Source organism: Podarcis bocagei (genome assembly GCF_964188305.1).
Source record: "Podarcis bocagei genome assembly, chromosome: 9".
In the NCBI taxonomy this organism is placed as follows: domain Eukaryota; kingdom Metazoa; phylum Chordata; class Lepidosauria; order Squamata; family Lacertidae; genus Podarcis; species Podarcis bocagei.
The window spans coordinates 62,232,555-62,260,458 of record NC_138134.1 but is presented as its reverse complement, the minus strand read 5'-3'; the positions used below and the strand labels follow the sequence as shown (position 1 = coordinate 62,260,458).

At 42.1% G+C, this 27,904-nt stretch overlaps 1 protein-coding gene across 7 annotated transcripts in view; it reads left to right on the top strand.

The window, feature by feature from the left end:
• GRID2 (glutamate ionotropic receptor delta type subunit 2) overlaps nt 1-27,904 on the top strand; it is an 849,518-nt gene that overhangs the window by 682,510 nt on the left and 139,104 nt on the right. For all 7 annotated transcript variants that reach the window (XR_014011362.1, XR_014011363.1, XR_014011364.1 and 4 more), the window contains exon 11: nt 3,555-3,867. Coding sequence is in view for 4 of the 7 variants with exons in the window: in XM_081206978.1 (XP_081063104.1) it covers nt 3,555-3,867 (313 nt within the window). In the remaining 3 variants the exon portion in view is untranslated. The remainder of the gene's footprint in view (nt 1-3,554; nt 3,868-27,904) is intronic.

Genomic DNA, 27,904 nt, shown 5'->3' with positions numbered 1-27,904 from the left:
AGTTCTGATTCACTTCAGACAGGATGTGTGGTTCTTTGGATTAAAAAAGGCAGTTCTCCAATTGCAGGCATGCATCAGAGAGCTCTGTTAAAAAAGGAAACTGTAGTTGTGCTAAGCCAGTAATCAGCAGTAAGAGGAGGTATTGCATTCAGGTTCAGCGTAAAATAGTTGTGGAATTAGTGGTGCCTCAGAACAGGGGTAGAAGTCCAGCACTCCATGCAGCAGTAGGGTCTCATACGCTGCAGAGATGGCTTACAAGTGAAGTATTATGCATACTAAAATTGGGAGTGTGTGTGTGAGTGTGATATAACTTAAGTCATCATTGTCGGCATCTGCATCTATCACGAAAGACAATGGAGGTGAAGTCAAACCTCTGTTCCAGTGGCACTGAAGTGGCCTCCCCAGGGCACAAGCCTGGGCAGAGTTTGGAGGTCCAGGGCTGCCCAGATGACAAGAGCCCCCTCTTGGCCTCGCTGATGTGGTCCAAAGGAAAGCAGAACAATACGTTTGGCACCAGCTTGGTTGCAGGAGTTACTGGAAGGAGGCGTACAAGGCACCTCCCAACCATCTTAGGCACTCCTCTCTGGATTTGTGTATGGTTTACTCCAGGCTTCCTCAACCTCGGCCCTCCAGATGTTTTGAGACTACAGTTCTCATCATTCCTGACCACTGGTCCTGCTAGCTAGGGATCATGGGAGTTGTAGGCTGAGGCTGAGGAAGCCTGGTTTACTCCTTAGCCTTTTCTTTTCCTGAAGATATCCTGCAAGGCATTAGAGGTTTAGGATCAGAGTTTTCCTTCTCCTAGATGGGCTTCCTTCCCAGCTGCCCCTCACTTTCCTATGCAGCATGTGCAGAAATTGCCTTCTTGACAGTTGGGCCCACTATTGGTTGAGTCCACTCAATCAGCCAGAGCAATCTGCAGGGGAAGTTCCTAACTTGCCAAGGGTTTGAGACCCATCATCAATATGCCTCTGAATACCAGCTAGATTTTCAGAGTGAGCAATGTCTTTCAGTGTGAGAAGTCTGCCTGGCTGTTGCTTTCTTACCCTAATTTGCTATCTTAAACTTGACACCTGCCCGACCTTAGGCTCATCCACACCCCTGCTTCTCCAATGTATATAGTAGATTCCCCAAACCCTTTTCTGGTGCAGGAGCTTTGGAGCAAGCTGATCCAGTTCAGAAAATGTTGGTGCTGCGGCTGTTTTCACAGCTATTTTTATGTTGGTGCTATTGATTTGTGTTTATTGATCTGGTTTTACGTGTTTTGAATTTTGGTTTCTACTTTTATTATTGAGAACTGCCTTGATGATCTGTGTTGGGTTGAAGGGCAGGAAAGGAGTTCTCTGAAGAAACAGAAGTATAACAAACAACACAACAAAAGGCCTATTGGCATCGTCCATCCACAGTTAAGCACTCTTTTATCACAAATATGTTATTTCACATCAATAGGAGTTTAACACAAAATCTGATAGTACAATAAGGGAGATGAGAACAGTGTTGTTATCTTCTAATTTGGCGATAAAACAAAAATAACCCCCCTCCACTATTCCCCACATCTATTCCTTTAACCAGTCAACATTTCCCAGTAGAATGCATTTAGTTTTCAAAAAAAGGCAGAGTTTTGACATAATGAGAAAATATTAAATTAAAAAGGTCTTTTTTGTGCATGGGTGAAACCTCAGCAAAAGAGTAACATTCAATTAGAAAACAACTCTAGAAAAGGCTGCCAAATTGCGTTAAATTTATCTGATCTCTCTGTCTTACAGTACATGATTCATTTTTTTAATGGAGAAGTCTTAAAGGTCTTCAACCCAATTTTCGATTAGAGGCAAAGGACATGATTACCAGAACTGTAACATAATATGCTTTGCTACAAATGATGCTCTGGCAGTGCAGAGTATAGTAGATTTTTGGAGCTTCCAGATTTCAAGGATGTGTCCCAGAAAAAAGATGTTTAAATGAGAGTTCTGACTTGAAGGACAGGAGTACGTTATTTCTGTCGATGGTATCTTTCTAAAAGGACACAATAGTAGGGCCTTTCCAAATTATACGGATGAGAGTCTCTTGTGAGCCATCATTTCTGCACCACTTATTTTTCAAAATTCTTATATACAAAAGGCTTTTTTGAAGGCCAGTGAATTTCAAGTACAATTTTTTGCTGAATGAGCCTAAGACAACAGATGATATGGTTAATGATTTAATGGCATCCTTCCATTGTTGCATTCTGAATCATGAACCCAATTAGCCCTTAGGTAGTTCATGTTAGGTTTATGGCTATCAGAGACGATCTTATATAAGACATCAAACTCAGTCTAAGAAAAAATGCAAAGCCTTTAAAAGTTTTAGGATTAATTGTTCAGAGGTACCAGTAGTTAGAGCAGCAAACAAACTTATAGAACAATCACAAATGCATTTGATTGAATCAATATTCTGCTCAGTCAGGAAGTGCATAGACTTGGATACAAAACTACAAAAGGGGTTAAAATCATAACTAAAATCATAGCTAAAATTCCAAAAATCAGCCCACTTTTCCCACTGGAGTTGTTTTGTAGAAATGCCACATTAAGTATTTTTCATAAAGATTGCTGTATTTTTCCATGTATAAGACTAGGTTTTTTAACCAAAAAATTAGGTTTAAAATTGGGGCTCATCTTATACACGGGTAGTGCTGAGGGGTGTTTTCTAAATTTGGAGTCCCCCAAAATAGGGGGCATCTTATACACGGAAAAATACGGTAGTTTTGGTAGTTATGTTCTCTCTCACAAACTCACTTTAAATTGTAAATTATTTCTTCAGTATCTCAAAAGGCTATGGCAGCTTGGGCAACATGCAAATGTATTTAAATAAAAGGGAACAGGTGAATCAGTTAAGGCTGCGATCCTAAGCACTAGTGAGTGAGTCCTGTTGAGCAGAGTGGAATTCATTTCTAAGTTGACAGCACAAGACCTTAATTTGACAGAAGTCCTCATCTACTCACAAGGGTTTCCAGTTTGCTTCAGTAGTGACACTAGTGTCCATAAGAAAGACCAAGATAAACATCCAAAAGCAGTTATTTCCCACCCGTCACTTACATTTGAAATATCTGCTTCTTTTTGAACTTTCAGAAATAACCTGATGCCAATAGGCAAAAGAACAATATCCCCCAACTCTCTCCCCCCTCTCTCCTATCCTCTCTCCTTTCCCCCAACTGCAAGATGTCTATGACAAAAATGTCTCTCACAAAATGCAAACAAACTGTGAAAACAACTATGAATTGAAGGTGGAGACAACAGATGTACCTTTCCCTGTTTATCTGTTTGCTTTGTAACACAAAAAACCTCAATAAAACCTAATTTTAAAAAAAGCTTATAGCCAAGTTTGTATCTATTCTGCTCTCTCCCCTTAGCAGAGTTGCTATTTGGATGGATGTATAAGGAATATATTTAAAATAAACAAATCTGGGCAACTGTTTTGCTGAGATAGGGTTGAAGGCTATAAATCAAATGACGGTTTTGAAATTTTTCTATTGCTCATGAAAATGAATGTTCTCCTCTCTCTCACTCTTTCTCCCTCAGAGAGCTGATATAGGCATTTCCGCATTAACCATCACACCAGATCGGGAAAATGTGGTCGATTTTACCACCCGTTACATGGACTATTCAGTGGGTGTGCTGCTTCAGAAGGCTGAAAAGACAATGGACATGTTTGCCTGCTTAGCACCATTTGACCTCTCCCTCTGGGCTTGTATAGCTGGCACTGTATTGCTGGTCGGACTTTTGGTCTACCTTTTAAATTGGCTCAATCCACCACGTCTGCAAATGGGATCAATGACTTCAACGACTCTCTACAACTCTATGTGGTTTGTTTATGGATCCTTCGTGCAGCAAGGTAAGGGGGGGAAATATTACCTTAGCAAATGACAGGGAGGCCAGCTCTTATTATAGGGATACAGGACCTGTGTGACCCTCCAGATGCTGTTGGACTCCAATTACCATCAGTTCCAGCCAACATGGCCAATGGTCAGGGATGATGGGAGTTGTAGTGCAACATCTGGAGGGCTACACATTCCCCAAACCTGGCTATGTGGCAGAGAACATGCTTTTCATGAGTACATGTATGTGCCATTTATTAAGCTCCTAAAAGAGACTGTGCCTTTTAAAGAGTTTGTTTAAAAGAAGTAAAAAGGAAAAAAGAAGACTGCCTACAGGCTTCTATTCTGGGAAGAGACATGACCCATTTTCTTTTAGCTATGCCATGTTTTATGATTTATGTGTGTACAATTTTGTAACAAGGAAAAAAACCGAAGGGCTGTCCGATGGAAAAGGGAGCCAGTTTGTTTTCTTCTGCTCCAGAGGGTAGGAGCTGAACCAATGGGTTCCAAAGAAAAGAAAGGAGATTCTGATGAAACATGAGGAATAGCTTTCTGACACTAAGAACTGTTTGACAGTGGAATGATGCACTCTCCTTCCTTGGAAGTTTTTAAGCAGAGGTTGGATGGCAACCGGTCAGGAATTATTTGGTTGTGATTCCTTCATTGTAGCGGGTTGGACTAGATGGCCCTTGGAGTCCCCTGCAATTCTATGAATCTATGACTCATGATGAAAGTAGATTGGGAAAGAATGAACGGAATAAGAAAACAGTGTAAAAAATGATTGAGTAAAGAGATGAATCCTGAAATGAGGGTGAGAAAGGATAAGCTTAATGAGCAGCTAAGGAAAATGTATCTAAGCAAGATAGATGTGGCAGAGAAATAAGATTAGAGGCAGACAAGCAGAGAAACTGTGGTGGTAGAGAGTGTAAAAGAATAGAAACCTGGCAGTGTCAGGTGATGAACTTGAGGGCAAATGCGTATCCTGAAGTCAATCACATAAAGCCAATCACATAGGCTAAAGGTCAGGGATAATAATAATAATAATTTATTTGTACCCCACCCATCTGGCTGGGTCTCCCCAGCCACTCTGGGCAGCTTCCAACAAAGATTAAAAAGACATTAAAATTTCACACATTAAAAACTTCCCTGAACAGGGCTGCCTTCAGATGTCTTCTAAATGTCAGGTAGTTGTTTATCTCTTTGACATCTGATGGGAGGGTTTTCCACAGGGCAGGCACCACTACCAAGAAGGCCCTCTGCCTGGTTCCCTGTAACCTCACTTCTCACAGCAATGGAACCTCCTGAAGGCCCTCGGCACTGAACCTCAGCGTCCGGGTAGCATGATGGGGGCGGAGACGCTCCTTCAGGTATACTGGGCCGAGGCATGTGCCTGGATTGAAGTAAAAAGAAACATATTCAGGGCTTTAGCGCAACCACTGCTACTTGATTGGTCCTCCAGTGTCATCTGACTTCCCAGAATGGGAGAATGACAGGCTATGTTATTCATTTCTGAGCTAAATTGCCTGCTCTTCTTTCCCCTGGCTAGCACTCCAACAGAACAGAGAGGAGGGAGCCAGCAACTGGTTCATGGGTTCTAGTTTCAGGCTTCTGGCAACTGGAAAGCAATGAGAACTTTTCACCTTTCACCTTTTTTTGGATGCTTCTTTAAAGGACTCCATCCACTTATCTCTGTTCCCCCAAACTTCTACTCTGTGAACAGGATGGGCATGCGTCCCAACAATTCAACTCCTTTTCAAGTCTCCTGCTTCTCTCAGTTTTCCTCACCAAGCCCACAGTTCCCCCTCAGGATTTCTGCTTTATCTCAGCACGCTGAGAGAAGGGGCATGGCCACCAGAACGACCTGCTTCATTGCTGCAGCTTCCTACACAGACTTCCTCCTCATACCTATATGCATTTATCTCCTTCTGCATGGTTAAAATCATGCTTTCCCAGGAGCATGCAGTTGAATACATAAAGACACGCACACAGCTTAAGCTGGACAAGCAAAGAAGCATGGAAGAGGCAACCCTATTCCCCCACCCAGTGTAGTGTGTGAACATCTGTCTATGGGCCCTTCCAGACAGGTGATTCTGCCCATGGGCCCTTCCAGACAGGTTTGTTCTACAACATGTCATTGACATAATAATAGTGCATTAGTCATGGATTTATACTGGATTGTCCACACATAATTCTACTTACTTAGTTATTCTGTCAGGCTTCACAAATTGCCATTTGGAGTGGCACACTTGTGCTATAGCGCAACAAGAGCAGGACAACAACAACTGGATGTTTGTGGTAGGAGAGGTTACAGGATTTCAGCAGGAAGCTACAGGACTGTGAACATAGCAGCATGTCCACCCAAAGACCTTTGAAGCTGCAGAACGTATTGAAAAGGGGATCTTGTATAACCACCCCAATACCATCATGAGCACAAATAAGCACAAAAGCACAACAGGAAAGGACACGAATGGGGAGATTCGGTGGGCTCCTTGGGGACGGTGGACTAGAAATTAAATAAATAATGTGATCAATAATTATTACAGTACCCATCATTGCAATGGGCAGATATGAAACATCAGTAAAGTTTGTTTCAAGCCTGTAGGACTTCCAGTTTATTAAATAACAGTGTAAGAGTAACAGAACACTTCCCCCTCTGCAACTTCGAAACAGTCTCTGTTTCTGTCGGTAGTTTATTCAGTGCATAAAGCAAATACTGTATTCTGGGGCACAGTCGGAGAGAAACCTCTCTGACCTCAGCTTCAGCAGTGCCCTTGGGTCCTGTGGCTGACTTCGCTGACATGCTGCCTGCCCCGTTGGCTCGTTTCGCTTCCGCTCCGTTTGTCTTAGACCTACCAACTCTTCCCTGACCTTCTTGGCTACGTTCCCCATTCCCTCCAGCTTTCAAATCTACCTATATTATTCCCCAGTGTAATCTATCCTCTCCATTTTCTGAGTCAGCCTTCCGACCCATGCTCATTCACATATTCCAAATGGGTCACAGACTGTTGACTCAGCATTGGTGCTCACGTCTGGTGCCAGATTCTTTGGGTTTTGTTTCTTTATGTCTTGGCTGAGGACTTATTGGGTGCAGTGCCATGAATCAGACCAGGGCAACAGGAAGTTTCGAGCTCTGAAAACAGGTAACGCAAAATTAGGACAATACAACTGACTGAGCAACTGGAGCAATAGCCTGTAGCTTGCGTTATTTCCTGCTGTGTTTCATGAGTTAGTGCAGGCATTGCCACACCAGAGATATACCGTGCTTGCTAATTCATATGGCATCTGTTGTACAAGCAACTGACTGAGACTGCAACATAAATTTAGGTGAGATTCCAGGCATTAAAGAGGCTTGATTCTGTTGGCTTTGGCATTACTGTGTGCTAAACTTTAGAAATGGCTTTGCTTTGTACCCTCCCGGTCCTTCAGTTGCAGTTGGTATCTGCCTGTCTTGGGAGACAATGGAAGAGTACTTCTTTGGGGGTAAAGTCAACTCTCACTGGAGAGTTACAATGCCTGCTGTGGCTGTGGAGACTGATACTAGAGAGACATGTTTTATTGCAGGTGGAGCACATGAAGGTGTCTGGTTTTGCTGTTACAGGCGCACTTATCTCTGTGTTCCTCCCAGTGATCATTCCTTCTCTGGTCACTGCTATGAATGCACAACCTGACTGTCTGTCTCCAGACACTGCAATCATCTGCAAGAGGTTCCCATATGACACATTTAATGTTGCCAGCCTTCATTTCACATTTGCAGATACCTTTGTCATGTAGAGTTGGTCTGCCTACAGGCCTAGTGCCTGAAGCCCGATCCCCTGAGAGCACATCCATGGAGATCCTGCCATCTTCCATTCTGTGTACATGATCAAGCCAGCGTAGATGCCGCTGAGACAGAAGTGTGAACATGCTGGGAATGTGGCGTTGGGAGAGCACACCTTTTTTTGAGACTCTGTCCTCTTTCCTGGCAATGCAGGCCTAGGTGGCAGAGCTTAGGAAGTGGTGGTTTCTCTGCCGTGGACTCTACTCAAGGTTTCTCTGTCCATAATATAGAATAATCTTCATCCCCATCCAATCTCCTTGCAGCTTTCAACAGAAAGAAAGTGGGGAAGTTGCTTGGTTATGCAGTTAATATGGTGCCTGCAGTCTGTTTCCCTCTTCTAGAACAGGAAGAGTTCTAGAGCTCTGAGTAATATAATTTGTCCCCCCCCCAGCAAAATATAGAAAGCTCAAATCAGTGGTAAAAGCCACAGTGTAAGTTTTTGTAAATTCCTGAATTTCTAAACATGAATCTTCCTCAAACACAGCAGCAGTAGCTAATTGCTAAAGGCTATGTATATACCCTCCAACATTCCTCAGATGGAAATAGGGACATTTCTCATCCCTCCCCCAAATGACCCTCCTTGATCCCCTTCTCTGCCCCCCGCAGAGCATTTCCTATCAGAAGAAGGGTGAGTGTCACCAGCACAAATGCCCCCCGCCATCCTGAGAAAACCCCTTAATATTGATTTGATTTTATATTATTCTTTGGCAGATTGACAAAAGAAACACACACGCCAATAAATAAATTTTAGAAAGGGACAAGATTAGATGCGGGCACATAAAGCACTTTTAAAAAAAGATCAAGACCTCTTGAATTTCACTCCACTTCAATCCCCCTTTCTTCCCACTCAAGGTGGCCCTGCCCTCTGCCTGCCCCTCAGGGCCAGCGCATCGCACAGTGCGGGGCCTCCGCAGCAGTGGCAACAGCAGCCTCTCCTCCTCCTCTGTTCTCCAGCAGCTGCCACAAGTTGCCCAAGGGAGGAGGCCGGCAGCAGTGGCCATGCAGAGGCAATGGGATGCTCTCTTGCAGCTGCAGCAGCTGCCATTACTTTTGCTTGCGACAATCCTCCTTCCTGAGCTCAGCACTGGCAGGGGAAATCATCAACATCATCATTTATTTGTATGGAGCCTTTCCACAGTTAAAAAACAATGCTCAAGGCTGCTTACAGCATAACAAGATTTACATAATTACAAAAGTCATAAACAATAAATAAACCACATCAAAAAAATACACAACCAAATTGGAAACAATTTCCACATAAATCAAAATTTAAAACTAAGTTTACAGCATTAATATCACAGTTTAAAATTATATAGGTAAAAAATAGCAGCAATGTAAACAAAAAAACCAAACAAAATGGAGCCCTCTCTGCCCAGCAGCGGCGGCGGCAGCAGTCCTTTATAGAGCCCATCAGGCCCCGCCCAGGGCCAGGTGTTGAGTGGCAGGACTGGGGCCCTCAGGCGCTGAGCAGGGGAGTCATTCCTGGATCAAACTGGTAGTCAGTGTGGCTTTTGTAATTCCGGGACTGTCCCTGGAAAATTGGGACACTTGGAGGGTATGTATTAAGAATATAAAAGATTAAAGAGCATCTTTTCAAAAAATATATAGCAGATTTTCTTAAATTCCCACTTTTCTTCCATCATGGAATCCAAGATGGCATGACTGTAGTTTCCAACTGCACAAAAAGTTATGGTTAATTTTGTTTGTTTGTTTCCTTGCCCTTTTTTGACTACATGCTGCTCATGGTAGCTAATGACAATTAAAACCAACCATAAAGTACCATTTTTTGTTTTGTTTTTTTAAAATCAACATAATAAAAGCAGAGACGAGCAGCAGTAGCCAATACAGGCTCATTAGATGTACATCTGATAAAACAAATGCCTGTTTAAACAGGACGGTTGTATTTTTTTGTAAGGTTATGGTTTTGGGGTGGCAAAACATCAGAAAAGAGATGTGAGGTTCTACAGTTTGTGAATGTCCTTTCTGGATTTCTTTTGGAAAAGTTGCATAGAATTCAGCTAGATGCCACCAGCATGACTGCACCACAGCAATGGTTTATACCAGGCTTCCTCAACCTTGGCCCTCCAGATGTTTTTGGCCTACAACTCCCTAGCTAGCAGGACCATTGGTCAGGGATTATGGGATTTGTAGTCTCAAGACATTCGGAGGGCCGAGGTTGAGGAAGCCTGGTTTATACTGTAGTTTGCAACCAAAACTCATATTTACAAACAATTAGGTTTAGCTCAGTCTGTACATTTGGGAACAAGTTTTATTGACCTAAAGGAAGGCCTCCTTCTTCATCATCCTCCATTATGGTGTTTTTTATTTTTGTTTTAACAAGAGAGAGTCTAAAGAGGCATATCTCCTTCAAGCAGGACAAGTTTTAATTTGGTTGAAAAGAAAAGAGCAAAGAATTAAATGGACTTGATATCAAAATACATGAATGTGCAGAATGACTGAATAATAGAGACACTGGAGGCCTGGGAATTCTAGAGCTACAGCTCAGGAGATTCATTTATAATGTCATCCAGCATTTCACATTCAATTTGAATGTAACAAAAACTATGTTAGCAGAAGCTCTATTGTTTACTAACCCCAGTGAATACAGGAGAGAGAGAGAAAGCCGAAAGTAATTCCCAATGACAGATTAACTGGCTACAGTGCTAAGTCTGGCTTCTATATTCACTTCTCATCTGCTTTCCAGGCTGCAAAAAAAGTATGTGGGTCTATTTATTTTAGAAAAGCAAATCTGCTGCCGTTAATTGTGATTGGCAGATCCTAAGCAAGGCAATATGGGACATTTTAAATATTGTCACGTTCACTTAAGAAGGCTCTCTCGTTAGCTGATTTAAAACATGACAAGGTAGTCATTCGTGTTATCAAAAAAAAAGGACAGGCACTGCAACTTCTGTGTCCTGCATTGAAAGGAACAAAGCAGCACGACCCGGAGGCTACTGGTTCTTTGCTGCCTTTGAATTCTTTGTTTTGGGCCGCCAAACATGTCCTGGCCTTGCATCATCCTTATTTTGTATTGACTAAAGGTTCAGAACTGCACGCAGGCTTATTTCTTCCAGCCTTGGCAAAGATGAAAGTAGAAAATAGCGCTTTTGGAATAAAAATATACATGTTAGGATTTAGCAAACAGGGCATGCTGTTTAGATTGGAACAGGAAAGATGTTATTTTCACCTGCTACTTTTTATATTTTGCTCCATCCCATGTGCTGATCATTACACAGCAGCTGTTGAGTTCATGTGTGGGTTTTTTAGAACTAGGATTTTTTTTTGGACCTTTAAGACGGTGTTTATGTTTGTGCTTTTGGAGAGAAGCTCTCAGAGTTGGCCAGGCTTCAGTCTGATTCAAAGGTGAAGTAGGCAGGGCCAAAGTAATATGGCTTACAGGAAGAAGCTGAGCAAAATGTTATGTCAGTTGCTGGCTGGATCTTATTTATAGCATCTTTGAGTTTCCTTTCCAGCAATACACAAAACTTGAATTAGAACAGCTACATCCAAATATAAACAAGGGAGACTTGATTAACAGGAAAATACTGTCAAAGCATCCAGGGAACGATTTTCATCATTAGTAGAAGAACTTTAATTATGATAGCAGGACAGCAAAGTGCATGTTGAATGAATTCACAAGGCAGTTCCATCTGGATTTCTACTGTAAGATCTGTTAAAAAATGCAATTGCCAAACGAAGAGAAAACTAGAAAATCCACAGCATTCGTAATGGATGTTGTGACTCTCTTACAACACATGGGTGGGGGACCTCAGGCCAAGGGGCTAAATATGACCCTCCAAGCCCCTCCCCACAGGACTCTCCTTGGGCCAGACTCCCTCCCCAGCCACACACCCCATTGGCTCTGCCTGGCTAGAATTTGTCCTTGAACTCAGATCGTACTTCTGGCTTCCATGAATGAAGGATAGAGAAGAGGTTGTGTGTGTAGAAACCAGCCCACTGTAGAAAGTTAAACTTTGCATTTGTTGCTCCAGCCACCTTTGTCTCTGGCTTCACCTACCTTTGGAATGTGGCCCTCAGAAGGTTGCATAGTAGATAATATGGCCCTTGGAGTGAAAAAATTCCCCACTCCGGGTTCAAAACGAGCAAACTTCTCTGTGACTAACAGCTGCTCCCTTCACATTTTGAAAAGTAAAGGTCAGCCCCAGAGATCACAGTAGTGGCCTTATGAGATGGACTTTTCTATACATCTCATTCCTAAATTGTCACTTTTGAAACAGGATTAAAAGAGAAGCCTGCCTTCCATTGATGTGTGGACCCTGCATTCTTATCTTTTTTTAAAGGCTTTGCCCTTCCAGAAAGAGTGACTGTGCGTTTAATCCATAACCATGTAATTGCACTGAATTTTCTTCCTTCATAGATATTACCTGTCACTAGGACTGTACTTAGACATGAGTGAGGAGGGGCAGAGCAAAATAATACATGAGGTGTGTGTGTGTGTGTGTGTGTGTGTGTGTGTGTGTATGCAACTGTGTGTGTGGTTATGTGTATTTCAGATTAGGCATATGCATGAAATTCATGTTTTTTGACACTGCTTACAAAATACAACAGAATCCACTATTTTGTGCCTTCACTGGAGTGAGTATACATTAAGCGAGATTCAGAGAGCATTCACAGCATTACAGTGTCCTGGACCATCCTTTCCTGAAATTTACAAAAAAAAAAAAAAAAATTGCTGGGGGGGGGGAATTCAAAAACTTTTTACATAATTGTAAATCCTGCCTTGTTAGCTTCATATTTTCATGATTATGGTAATTAGGTGTTACTGGTCTCTTGTCCCCTGCTCCCTTCCTTCTGTTAAACTGAGTGCCTTAGATTTTCATGAGGGAAGCTGGGGGTGTTCTTTGTCTGGCAGGACAGAGTGTAATCCTAAACAATGGCTCAGTCATTAGCTCAGCTTAACAAACAATGAAGCCTAAGTACAAGTCTGTTGTCTCTGGCAATTGGCATATTTTCTCAGTTGAGCGCTGGGTTTTGTCTCCTCAGCATCAGCATGAATATCATCTGAAAGCCGTGCAGGAAAGCAAAGTTAGTACCAAAATATTGTAAGCATCACAAAGTATTGTGAAACGCTAACAAGCAGCAAGCAGTGTAAAATTTGATTCCCACAGGTGATCGATCCATGTGATGAACGTTCCTCTTCAGGCAGGCCTTTGGCTGATTGACATCCAATGCTGCCCTTTTGTGTTGTGGGAGGGGGATTATTGGTTTGTTTTTGTTCTTATTTTTATTAGGTGGTTTGTGTTTCTTATATTGTAATTCCATGGTGTGAACTGCTCTGAGATCTATGGATGAAGGGTTGTACAAATTTCAGCAGCAGCAACAACAACAACAAAGAAAGGGGTGTTTCTGTTTAAAGGTTACACATAGATGCACTTACATTGTGCACATTCACACTGTAGCACATGCAACACATGTATCATACGTCTGAAATCAGACACCGTAAGTAAAATTACGTAAACCAAAATGTGGTACATATTAGTTACATGGCCGGAATTCATGTTATGAAACACACATCAAAGTTTTCAAAAACAATTACAAAATCTAATGCAGGCAAAGGGCACAGGGGTGAGAGGGCATCAACATTTTGAAAGAGAAAGAGCTGTGAAGGAGGATGGGCTCAATAATTCGTGAAAAATGAACAAAGTGAAATGGCATTTCAAATTGCATCCTACTTCAAACATATGTTCTTTAGTAAAATTGCAAGCTGAGAAAAAGAGAACATTCAGGTGGTTATCCAATTTAACTAATATGAAACATTTAGAAAACCGAGAATCCAGAAATTTACCACTGAGGAAATCAGGAACATCTAAAACCATAAGGACAAAGGGCAGTGCTAACAAGGATTAGACAAAGAACCCCCTCGTCCAGTTGTCATAGGAACCAACCAGTTGACTCTGGGAAGCACAAGAGTAGAAGGTGAAGTCAATAGCCATCTCTTACCGGTCACATCCACATTTTGTAGTTTGTTAGAGGTGCTGGGAATTGTAGCTCTGTGAGTGGTAAACTACTTCCTAGGATTCTCTGGAGAGAACCGGGTTGGTGAACGCTAATTTAAGCTATAAAGCCCCAGACACTTTAGCCTTTCTTCACAGTAAAGATCCTTTTATCCTTTGATCATTTTGTACCACTTTACCAGCTCTATTACATCATTTTGGGACTGGAGAGAACAGCAATGTCTTTTGAGTAGGAACAGCGATTTCTTATATTTTTCTCTCTCCTTAGGCAGAGAAAGGCTTCTTGTTGAGCTCAAGGTATATTACAATGTACTGTGTTGATATGAAACGGCAAGACGGAAGCCCTTGCCTGCCCTTGGGATTGGGAGTCTAGTATTACAGTTAATTAGGGGTCAATCAGGTATTCATAATGTAGAGCCTTTCTGCCAGGCACGCAAATTCATGACACCCATCTCTATCACCCGGACTATTTAATTACCACATTGATTTGCCACAGGGCATGACCAAGGGTCGCAGACAAATCTGGATAGATTGCAACAAAATTCCATTATTACTTTGGGGCTAAGCTTCAACTTGTCTATACGTATTGCTCTTGACCCCCAGGTACCGAGAAAATAAGTATTTGAGGACAAAGCTTCAACAAACACTTCCATGAAAATAGCTCATCTCAGACTGTAATGTGACTTGAAACCCTGTCTCATTCTTCACTGTGCTGCAGAACACAACGTTGGATGTGAGGCTGCCAGCTGAAGGGTCTGGCAGCTCAGTTGCTGTTGTCCTCTCTAGCTCTACCCTAAATACTGGCAAAGGAAAAGCTAAAAGCCCCCTAATGCATTCCCTAATGGAGTTGAAGCTTTCAGTGGGGAGTTGGCAAAAAGGGATGGAAAGGAGATGGAAACACCCATGAGAGCACATCAGAGGGTGTCTGTACTTTCAGTACTACTGGTACTGAAGACCCCCCAGTAAAAACAAGTCAGTCATATCAGAAATCTTTCCTTCACCTACAAAGCTGGTGACAACTAGGCATATTCTATGGCAGGGGTAGCCAATGTGGTACCTTTCAGATGCTGTAAACTGCAGCTCCCATCATGGAGGAATAAGCTAGACCAGTGTTTCCCAACCTTTTTTGGGCAAAGGCACACTTGTTTCATGAAAAAAATCTCGAGGCACACCACCATTACAGCCCCGTGACGTCAGCGCGCAGCGTCACGCCGGGAGGGACGCACGAAAGTGTAAGTTTCAATTTTTCCCCCTCCCCCTTGCCTTCCTTCTGTGCCAACCGCCAAAAAGCCAAGAATCGCGGGACCGCCGGCGGAGGGGGGGAGGGTGAGCGGAGGCAGCGGCGAGCCCCGTTCCTCCCCATCCGCCCCATTTTGTGCAAGGAGCGCGAACAGGTGTGAGAAGGGGGTCAAACCTGCGGGTCGGCGCCGGGGAACCTCCAAGCTTTGGGGGTGGGGGGAGAGGAGGCAGCAAAGCGAGGCAGGAAGGAGAGCGCGGCTTGGCTGGGTGAGCTTTGGCAGGGGCAGGGAATGAGAGCCGCGAGGCGGGCACTGCGGACGGAGGCGCTGCCCGCCAAGCTCGCAGGCAGCCAGGCAGGCAGACGGCGAGAGCCCCGCGCTGGGCGGCCTCTCCTCGCCGCCGCCACCCCGCCTCTCGCCGCCCGACTCGCCCGCCTCCCTCCGGGGACGGCGCCCCAATTGAAAATTTGACTTAAAAAAAATAAAAATCTTTCGAATTTTTTAATTTTTCCCACGGCACACCAGGCAACATCTCGCGGCACACTAGTGTGCCGCGGAACAGTGGTTGAAAAACACTGAGCTAGACCTAAATGACATAATATGCATCCCAGATTAATTGAAAATGTACCATAAAAGCATCCCAGGATGCTTTCCTGACCAGGGAGGCTGGGGTTCCTTGGCACACAAATCAAATCAGCATAGAAATTCCCTGAAGGTGGGAAGTTTGAAATCCACTGCCTTTTAATTGAAAATTATTGTAGCAAGGGACTAGGGTGATGTGGCGCCCTGTGTGAGGCCAAAATTTGACACCCTCTCCAGCCTTTGCCTGCACGTACCTCCTTCCCGAAGTCAGGCAAGTGCTTCCCAGGCTTTGAGAAGGCACCCTCCTTAGCTCTGCACCAAGTCCAGGCGAACCGCAGGCGCTGCCCTAAAACTGCCTCTGCAAGTGACTTAGAGAGGGTTTAAGGACAATTACTCAGAACTGCATGGCGCTCTCTCTCTCTTCTACTTGCCATGTGAAAGAATGATGCTTTTGCTGTTGCAGAAGGCAGCTCTGTGCACATTTTAAAAGATAAAAAAGTGTACAGAAAGGGGATGTTAAGATATTGCATGTTTGACCATGAGCTGTAACGTTGACCCTAGGATGCACAAAGCAGAACTGATGTTTTATTGAAGAAATTGACATATTTTGTTTTGCTTGATTGCTTGCTAACAGGCAAAGATGGGCACCTGATGTGTCCCTAGAGCAGGGCTGGGGAACCGCTAGAGGTGCTCTGAAGAAGAAGAAAAAAGGCTTTTCTGTTTAACTGTCATATGGCACTAAAGGCAGCTAAGGATAAAATACTATTAGTAGTAGTAGTTTCAGTATTATCATTATCATTATTAATTTATATACCACTCTTTATGAAAAGATCCCCGAGTGGTCTTCAGCATTAAGAACACACTTTACAGAACATAAAAATAAAGACATAATAAGAAGTATACCAATAGACAGCATGATAATAAAATAATCATAATAACAGTGTCCCTCCTGCAACCAGCATTAACAGGCCAGATTATTTAATGGCCATAGGCCTTGGGTATATGTTAAATTACAGTCAAAACTTTGAAAAAAAGGGGAGGTTGGTAAAGGTTCAGGGAAACCCTCTTTCTGGCCCTCAAGGGCATAGCTGGATGATGTTTGCAGGCTAGTAAATTGTTTTTATATACAGTAGTTGCGGTGATGTTTCACCGACTCATTTTTTATGTTTTGACCGCTTGTTTGTGTTTTACTGCTAGCTGCCTTGGGACCTTTTGATGGAAAGACGGGATACAATTTTTGATGGATATGCAAATATAGACATGTTCCTTCCCAGAACACTGTACAGATGAAAGCTAGGCAAAATGGTTAATGAAATGCCTCCTGGAACAAAGTCCTGGTGTTATATTGGGGTGGAGATGTCTTCTCAGTGCACAAGGTTCTGGGCAGGTGATTCTGCCTTTCATACTAGGATTGAGTGTCTGGCTGCTTCCCTTCTCCCCCATGGTTTGCAAGAGAACTTAGTGGTACTCTTACAATACCTACTTTGTATCAATCCCTAGAAGCACTCCAGGTAGGGCTGTGGAACTCCTGCATGAAATGCTGCAGAGTGCTGCTGCCAGTCAGCGTAAACAGCACTGAGTTTGAGTGACTAGTGATCTGACTCAGTTTAAGGCAGCTCCCTCTTCTCCCAAGGAAATGGATCCTATAGTAGCCATTCCTGAAACTACCTATCTATCACCCAGAGAAGTAGGCAGCTACATGCATGAAACAATGGAATGGCATATTCCGTGTTTTGGGTGGAAGAATCACTAGATCTTGAATGACTGGTCACATTTAGAACTTAATGGCTCCCGGTGAAATTTCTAGAAGTTCAATGTTAAAGGAATCGATCTGGCTGCTCTGTCTTCAAATTCCATTACATAAGAGCAGTGTGTTATTCAGCATGAGACTGATTCTGGGTGATTATAGCCTTCCCCCCGTTGCTTAAAGCCATTCATTGTTCAGTCTTGTTCCTTATATTTACCACCCAAGACTTGTAATAATCTCCAAAAACGCACTGCCTGGAGTGTACAGTAGCTTAATAAATTGCTCTGTCTTACTTATATTTCTCTTGGCGTATCCCTGCTGGTGGGAAGCGATAATCCTGCAACAACGTTCTTTTCTGTTGACATTTATTCTTAATTAACCGTGCACCAATCTCTGTAGGTTTGTAATTTTCCAGAAGAAAATGTGCGTGACCAAAAATGTTTTGAATAGGAGTCACCCACCGTTACATCTTCACAAAGTATGCTACCTAGCTTGTTGTTGTTTTGCATGGCTGGGAATGGGCAGCCGTAGAATGGCTCAGATTATGAACCACAGGCCTTAAATCCACAAAAATAGCATTTATTGGCCATTCTGTAAAACAGGGGTGTGGAACCGGTGGTCATCCAGATGTTGGTGCAAAACAACCCCCATCACCCTTGAACTAATTGCTATGCCGGCAAGAGCTGATGGGAGTTAAAGTCCAAATGACACCCGAAGGAACACAGATTCCGCCATCATTCTGCAATGCAGCCTATAACACACACATGCAACTGGAGCAATGGACAGCTCTGTTTCTCTCAAGAAAATCTATTCACGTTATTTGTTAAAACCCATTTAAAGGAAGAAACCCTATCAAGATACAATTTACTTTGAGGTTTGGGCTACACTAGTGTACAGATGGCTTACCTTTCCAGTGGTTGAAAAGTGACCATTTAGAGTACTTTAAACATTGATGTGGGGGCAATCTTAGTATCCAAAGAGTAGATAATGACTCTTCATGTCCTATTCAAACTATTTTTCAGAAAGAAAGAAAAAAGAACAGGTCATTCAACTTTGGCTGAGACTTAGTTCTATGCTGTTTTGTTTTGTTTTCATTGATGCATTTGTTGTCATGGCAGACAAGGTGAAGCAACTGCCTCAGGCAGCAGGATCCACCCAGGCAGCAGATCCCAATGCCGACTTTTCTTCCATCCTTGTTCTTGTTGTAGATATTCCCTCCCCCCTCTTCCCTGGCAGAAAGGGAAGCACAATTTTGGGGTCCACCTCAGGTGCCAAAATGTATTGGGCTAGCTCTGTTGGTTGTCATACATATTTGGATTATATTATATTATATTATATTATATTATATTATATTATATTATATTATATTATAATTAATGTTGGAGGGGGAATGAATCCTCCATTGTATAGGTATCTTCTTATTAATTAATCATTCTTGTTGTTTATTTGTTTGTGACTTGGTTATTTTACTCAAACTACCTTTCAGACATTTTTTTTTCTGAACCAGGTTTTGAAATTGAGTCAATGGCAAACTGGACTCAAACAATTGGTCCATCCATATTAGTATATCTGTTACGTGTAGTAATGGGGCTTCAAGGTTTCAGAACCTCCCCCATTCCTGCTTATGTTCTTTAAGTGAAGAAGCTATGGACTCTACTCAGACCCTTCTGCATGCAAAGGATGTACTGTTCTACTGATGTAGGGCCCTTCCCTGTGAGTTTGTGATGATTGCAAATAATTCTCTGAATGGTTATGTAAATTCTGCCTATATGTAGATCTCTAAATATAGCTGATTACCATTCAGACACAAGTTATGGGTAGTGTCAGTATTCATTTTGTGTTTTAACTAAAGAGAGGAAATACACAAGGTGCATTTACATGCAGTCCTGTTAATCTGTAAAGGTAAAGGACCCCTGACAGTTAAGTCCAGTCGTGAACGACTCTGGGGTTGCGGCACTCATCTCGCTTTACTGGCCGAGGGTGCCGGCGTTTGTCTGCAGAGTTTTTCTGGGTTATGTGGCCAGCATGACTAAGCCGCTTCTGGTGAAACCAGAGAAGCACAGAAGCACCGTTTACTTTCCCGCCAGAGCAGTACCTATTTATCTACTTGCATTTTTTCGCGTGCTTTCGAACTGCTAAGTTGGCAGGAGCTGGGACCGAACAACGGGAGCTCACCCCATCGTGGGGATTTGAACCGCCAACCTTCTGATCGGCAAGCCCAAGAGGCTCAGTGGTTTAGACTGCAGCACCACCCGCATCCCACTTCCTGTTCATCTGTACTTGGAAGTAAATCCTATTGTGTGAAATGGATCTTGTTCCCTAATAAGTGCTTTTGGGACTGCAGCCTTGGAGAATATTTCCTCAACCAAATTACTATTATAATACCAGGTTTTTAAATATATCACATGGCACCAGCTACTCTTACGTTTAGGTTGTGTATTATTATCATGACATGCAATATGTTTAAATTGCAACACAGACTGACATCCAATGATGTCCACCCACTTCCACAATGGAAATCTGTTTGTGCAATCTGTTTCTCCTCTCTGTGGTCCCTGAGTGTCCACAGAATCTGCTCCAGGGGTCCCTCAATCCTCCAGAAAAGCTTTGGGGGGAGGGGACAGTGCAGGGAAAGAGGTGCGGAAGGAACACTGGGTGTTCTGCAAGTCAGCTAATTTGCCATTTTTGCATAATTTAATAAATGAAGATAAATCACTTCAGAGTAACCTCTGTGCTAGTTTGCCTTTGAGATTTTCAGATTATGTAGAGCTTCAGCAGGACCAAGCATTTTATTTTTGTGACACATAAATATGTATCTGCCAACACATATGCAAATAAACCTTCTTTCATAGAAAGCAACACATTCATGCTGAGCCACAAAATCTGAATAAAAGAACAACTCTCATTGCATGCAAAATATTAACTTGTTTCCCAAAAACTTTGTTGATGTATAGGGAGCACAAGTGTGACAACTAGTTAATTAGATTACCGCCATTTGTTGTCAGCCATCTTCAATTCCCACTGATAATACGATTTATACTGGACATGTGTGGGCGCAGAAAAAGAATCACATCCACTGGCCCTGGCCCTGATCTCTGCACTTTCATTCAAACATCAGGCTAGAGCAGATGTCTATACAAACTGCAGGCAAGTAAGCACTATATGTGAGATCTGTACCCCATATTTTGCAAATACTGAGCCTACTTTTGGAGAACATGTATGCACCTATGGCCTGCTCATAAGTGTGGACAAATGCATAGAGACCAGGTGGGACCATCAAACATGATCCTGATTCCCTCCTATGTGTTTATTGTGTTTATGCTTAAGAGAGCTACTGTAACAATTTTTCATCCGTAAGAAATTTGTCCATATGTTGCATCTGTGTTGGGAAGATATAAATACAGCATTGCTAATGCATTATGCTAACATTGCTTTAATCAGGTTATTATTAAAGGACTGTTTGATCTTTAAGGATGTTGATTTAATGGGAATTAATTTAATGATTGAATACTGTTTGTGCAGTGTTATCACCGGTAGCGATGCAGAAAATTGGAATCTCAGCTCAGTTAGAAAGAGGTTAGACTTTCCTGTTATCACAGTGGATCCTGATGCTTATGGAGTGAACTTGTTAGACCTCTATTTTATGATTTCAATATATATTTAAATGCATTGGTTTTATCTAAAAGTCACCGAGTATAGGAAGTTGGGTAACTGTTTTTATTATTACGCTGTTCTCATTTTATTTCGTTTTATTCTACTCTTTTTAATCAGTGACCTGAGTTCCTGTCTAAACTAGACTTATGAAAGCTCCTGAATTTTCTATTCTCTCTCCCTAGACACTCACAGAAAAAAAACACTCTTTTTTCTCTCTCTACATTCCTCTCCCCACCCCTGCTAATCAGGCACAGAATAAAGGGAAAGAATGTTTCATATGAAGGTTTGTAAGGCTGAGTGAAAGATAGCTGCCTAAAGAGATCAGCAGCTGGCTAAGCTCATTTGTACTGGATATTATAAAAGAAATATTCTTTCACACATTCTGCTCATGCCTTAAAAGCTCATTCATGTAGCTTGATCAGTTTTGAATTAACAGCAGAGCATGTTGTGGAAATCCAGCGCTGCAAACTCGCAAATATTATGCATATCCCAACATTTGCAGGCCCAGGTCCCATTTAAATTGTTACAATGGCTGATATCATGAGGTTAATTTGACCTATACAAAAATATCTACAACCAAAAAGTAGTTTTCAACATGATAAAACTTGTGACATCTAGCCATTTAAGCTTATACACTTTGGCGCATAAATATGCAAGGAGGCCCAATCTTCTAACAAAGAAGCCTGAGAAGAAATCCCACATAGAGTGAGACCTTGTCCAATGCACTTTGGCAGAGAGATTAATTTCCAAATGCAGGAGGCATTCGATTAGCATTTTCAGTGCAACTTGGCAGGGTGGTCCAGAGTATGATGGTACAAAGTAGCTAACAGCACAATGCTAACCATGTTTACTCAGAACTCAAATTTTGTTGAATGCATTGGGATTTACTTCCAGGTAAATTAGGTTAGGATTGCAGCCTGTATGCTGGGCTACTCTCATCTGTAGCCTAATGCCACAAAAAGAACAGATGACCTATCATCCATCAAACTAAAGGTGCAACACCTGCTTTTCACTGGAAGCTCCACCTCCTTCGAGGTTGTTTTAGGTTTCCTCACAAAGGGCAGATTTGGGGTGTTGCCCTTAAACATGATTTCCAAGCACTGTAAAAATAATAATTAGATTCTGAATCTTTACAAGGTACCCAGTCCTTCCAAGCTCCACGCTGTATAAACTCACTTTTAAAATTTCCCTATTGTGTTGAGTCATTTTGAGGTGGTCCTCAATCTGCTTTATCCTCTATAAATTTGTCTAATCTTCTTTTAAAGCCAAGTTGGTGGCCATCACTACATCTGGTGACAGCAAATTCTGCAGTTTAACTATGCATTTTGTGAAGACATACTTCCTTTTGTCTTCCCCGACCCTTCCAACATTTGGCTTCATTGTATGGCCCTGAGTTATAGAATTATGGGAAAGGAAAGAAACGTATTTTATCTTTCTACTTTCACCATACCATGCATATTTTAGACACTTTCATCATGTATCCCCTTTTCTCTAAACTAAAAAGCCCCAAATGTTTCCTGATAGGCGAGTAGCTCCAACCCATTGAGGTTTAGTTCAATAATACATTCTCTAAACACATCAATATGCATCTTTATTTAGTAATCCCCACATAACAGCTTTGGATCTAGTTTACTGTGTTACAGAAAAACACTCTTGGGTGATCACTAAGCTACTTGCAGTGAGAGTTGGGATCAATGCAAAGACAGCTAAGAAGGATGTCAGAAGTTGAGGTAGATTTCTTGGTGTTGTTTTTAGCAAATTCGCAGTTCCTTATTATCTGGCACTTCATTTATACAAATAAAGGAGTTAAGTGCACCGTGCAACATCTACAGAGAAACCTTGTGACTGGGATTAGTATACAGACAAATTCATACAAATGAAAATTTTGCTTCAAGTACTGAGAAAATGTTTCCCCAGATTAATCTAATAAAAGCCACATGGAACCACAGATGGGGGAGCATTTAGTCTGGAAGCACCATAGCTCAGTGGTAAAGCATCTGCTTTGTATGCAGGATCCAAGTTCAATCCCCAGTATCTCTAGGTAGGGTTGTGAGAGAACCCTGCCTAAAATCTCCCTATCCTTAAACTGCCTGTCCTTTTATACACATAATGTACAAATCACACATTGTACACACATGATTTGTGTGGTGTCATACATGCGTACTCCCAGAGCAGGGCTGAATTTAGATTTGATGAGGCCTGAAGCTACTGGAGGTAATGGGGCCCTTTATATGTCCTGCTGTCCTTTGCCAACAACGAATTGCCACTGTTTTTGCATTGAATATATGCTATATGGTAATTTATGGACCTAATAAGTATCTAAAGCCACTTTATTTGTTTTTTATCTTATATTTTGGAAATGTACATCCAGGTTTTTTTTCCTTTAAATTTTTTTGGGGCCCCCAAGAGAGTGGGACCCTAAGCTATAGCTTGTTTAGCTTATACATAAATCCAGCACTGTCCCAGGGGCAGTCCAGGGTGTCTATAATGTAAAAAAAAATGTTATTATGGGCTAAGTCTTGGATAGTTTGAAAGTACTAATATGACTTGTTTGCTCCAGAAGGATTTTTCTGCAGTTCACCTCCCTCTGAAGGCTGCATTGCATTGCACTATGCCATTGACTAATGAGTGGGACTGTCTTACATTACAGGATTGGATTGCCCTTAAGGTTTCTTTTTGTGGTTATTTGATGTCACTATGTACATTCTCCAGGAACACTCGGAAAGATGTTACCAATAGTATGTCAGCTGCAGAGACAATGATTTCTCAGAGTTTGGCAGATAGTTCACATTTTGTGGATACTCAACCATTTCACATATAAGATTTGCACACATGATTGCTAAGGTCACGCTGCAGGCTACTGCAGAAATCAAGGGATTTTACTCAAAAGTGAATAATTAACAGGTGTAGGAACTAGACTCAGATGAGAAAAGTACTAATTAATATTACTTCTATTATTGCAGGAGAATGCAACAAGCCATCTTTTGCTCCCCTAATCTTCCTCCTCCCCTTCCTTTTTACTAATGTTCATCCATGATGAAAAACGAAATGTCAGCCCCTGAGGCTCATTATCTGTTGTTGTTTTTAAAGCATGCAAAGATCAAGCTGGGGGGGGGTTTAAAAAAAAAAGAACTGCAACACTTGTCTACATTCTGTAAATTTGTTTCAGTGTAGATTGTCCTACAGAAATAATTGGTGTTCTCATTATCTTCCTGCTAGTAACATGAACAGAAACGAAAATTGGGTGGGTTGGTGAAAACTGCAATATTCTGCAGCCTAAGTGGAGAAAATGTTAAAGGATAATACTAATAAGAAACAAATGTGGAATTTTCAAGGCATATATTTCTCCACCAAATTGCTAGTTAGATAAATGGACTTACAGGACTCTGTTTCAGGAATGGAATCTTGCAAGTTTTCTTAGGAAATAATAGTCCTGCCTTGCAAAACTGAATAAAAAGTAGACTTTGAGAGGGCAGGGCAGTTGAACAGATGGATCAGAGTGGAATACCCAACCACATATTACCCATCCATCCTCTTGGTAGCTTCATGACCATGAGGGACTTCAAAAGTCAGGGCTGAATTCAACTAGAGAAAGCCAACTCAAAGGCTCCTGGTAGCCCAGGGAAGAAGACCTTTCATTGCCTACAGACAGCCACCCAATCTTAAACAACTCCTAACCCACAATAATACTACAACCAGACTTAACAAGGACACTGGCACCAGAGCCTGCAATAAACCCAGATGCCAACTTTGCTGCCACATACACCCGGACAACACCATTACTGGCCCCAACAACATCACACATACCATCTCGGGACTATTTAATTGCTCATCGTCTAACATTGTGTATGCCATCAAATGCGAACAGTGTCCTTCAGCTCTCTATATTGGACAAACAGGCCAAACCTTACGCCAAAGAATAAACGGACATAAATCTGACATCAAGAATCACAAAACAGAGAAACCAGTAGGAGAACACTTCAATCTCCCAGGACATTCTATACAAGATCTCAAAGTAGCTGTTTTACTACAAAGGAATTTCAGAAATAGACTGGAAAGAGAAGCTGCTGAATTGCAACTCATTACCAAACTCAAAACCATGGAGAGACCTGGTCTGAACAGAGACATTGGATTCTTATCTCATTATACATGACTAAGCCATTTCTCACCTTCTCGCCCCTTGCCTTTTCCTGTAAGACCTATTGCAGTCGTTAAGAGTCGTCAACAGGCTCATCTCAGCTATCTGCCAATCTCCCATTCCCACCACCCTTCTGAGTAATACCCCTCCCCACCTTCTCACTATATAGAAGGATCTGGCAACTTCTGTTTCAGTGTATCTGAAGAAGTGTGCATGCACACGAAAGCTCATACCAAGAACTAACTTAGTTGGCCTTTAAGGTGCTACTGGAAGGATTTTTTTTATTTTGACTCCTGGTAGCCCAGTGCGACTTTCCATCCTCTCCTCCCCATGTGTCTGCTGCACCTCTCCCAAATCTGTTCTGGGTCAGGAGAACCCAAGGAAAAGTCATGGGAAGGGGGGCCATCCCATCTGGCAAAATAGCAGATAGAGCACTGGACTGGGGAGACCTTGGGAAAGGGACCATATCTCAGTGGGAGAACTCATGCTTTGTGTTTAGTAAGTCCCATGTTCAACCTTTGGCAACCAAGCAGGTTATGGAGAGGAGGGACCCTCTTTGTCTGAGAAATGGGAAGCAACAGTCAGAGTAAATTATAGTGGACTATAAGGGCAAGTTGTCTGACCTAGTATAAGGCAGCTTCCTGTTTTCCTAAAGCTCCACTTACCCATGAAACTCACTAGGTGGTTTTGGGACAGTTACTGTATCTCAGGCTACCTATTGCTATTTATTGGAAGAACAGCACATTGGAAAGATAACAAGTGAAGGGAAAAAACTGATAGAAGCCTGGAAACAGGCTCATGTTAGGGCAGGAATGGGGTCATCTGTGAGGAGTCGGAATCCAACAACATCTGGAAGCCACAGGTTGGCCACCTCTGGTATCTCCATGCTGCTTGAGCTCAGGCTTTCTTTCCCAGGAATCTTGTAGAGGACAGTAATGACTACCTCACATCTGCTTCATGTCAGAAACTGGAATTCAAGATTTCCATAGCTTTTAACATACTATGGCTCAGTTTTCCTACATTGGGATAAAGGATTGTTAAGCAGACACCCCCCTATGGCTTATTATCATTCTGTTTAGCTGGTCCTGATTATACCTTAGCTTTGGACTGATTAAAAAAAGAAATATCATGATCAAATCAGTTTTTGGCCTTGTTTACAGATTCTGGCATTTCATCTCCTTTGGAAAGCAAATTAATATCACAAATGACATCTTACTGAAGCAAGATGGCTGCATTCTAGCTCAATAGTTTGAAAGGCCAACAGTAATTAAGAGTTTAGAAGTAAACACCTGTTAGGTGTTATTAGGGCATTCTGACCTAATAACTTCCATCGGGCTGACGCAACTAGCAAACTACTCCTGAAAAGTGAGAAGGATGAACAAATGAAGCTGCTTCATCCTATCAGACCATGGATTCCTTGAGTATGACACTGTCTGCTCCTGAACATGGATGACCTGAACCTTGTAGTCCATGTCTTGGTAGCCTTGATACTGGATTACTGCAATGCACCCTTTGTGGGGCTGCTTGTGGGCCTGGTTGGGAAGCTCCAGCAGGTGCAGAATGTGGCAGCCAGACTGCTGATGGGGACATATAGCTGGCAACCTGTGACATCATTGTTCAAACATCTGCACTGGCTGCCCATTTGTTACCAAGCTGAGTTCAAGGCTCTTGCATTAACTGCCCAACTTAGTCCCAGAATATTTTAGGGACTGTCTGAAATCTTATATCCCAACTGCTGAGTTGTTGAGGCTCATTTGACATTGACGCAACATCAAGCCATGAGTATCATTGGCCCAACCCAGTGGAGTGCTCTTTCAAGAGATCTTTCCTAGCCCTGTTGCATGAGATAATTTTAACTAAAGATAGGAGGGATTAAACTGAGGACCTCTTCCATGCAAAACATATGCTCTGTGTCTGATATAAAAAACTCCTCTCACTGGGTCTGGTATTACTTGTGAATATTCCACTTGATTAAAATCTTAGCCTGGCGTAACCTCAGCTTGAATCTTTCCGTAGAATTTCATCTGTTTCATTTTCCTGCTTATCCCAGGCTAATACTATTTGCCTTCCTTATCTCTAGTTCCAAAATTAAGAATAAATCAAATTATATTAGAAACATATATGACAACTCTGGGGGGGGGGAAGAATTATTATTTTTTCTTTCAGTTATGTTAGTTGTTTCAGTGAGATATGCGTATTTATTTATTTGTGCACTAATTGAATATTTGGCAGGAGCAAAGGGATATATAAAGGCTGTCTTCTGGGTCCTGTTTCCCACCACACCTGATCTAAATTAGACAGGTAATAATCAGAGAAGCTTCTCTGGTTTTTGTGCCAGTTTTATGGAATGTTCTCCTTGGTGACCTTGCTTGGTATCAACACTGATAACTGTTTGGTGCCAGCTGAGAGCTTTTCAAAAAAGAGTTATTTGCCCAGGTATTCAACATGTGTTATCTCTGGAATGAAATTATGATTTTACCTGTTCTGCTGGGTTGTATTGATCTATATGAGTATTCCTTTGCTGTTACTGTGTTTTGCAAAGGTGTTTTATTGTTTTAATATATGCGCTGACCAGAGAGTCTTGTATTGATGGGTGGTGTAGGAATTTACGAACCAAATAAACACCACAACGCCCACTTTGGTTTCCTGGGGAAGTTTTTTTTAAAATATATATTCTATTAAGGATTTTCTTGTTTTACAGAAGTGTAGTGCCTCGTATTATTATTTTTTTCATGTAACATTTTTACAAATCAGTTTCATTTGTTGAGGCATTAGGGGGAGAAGAAAAGAAAAAAGAAAGGGGGGTGGAGAGAGGGAAGATGGATAGGGGTGGGGTCGGGTGGCGGTGTTTCTATTATGTTTAATGTATGTAGAGTTTGGTGTCAGCGTTGCTTGTGTTGTTC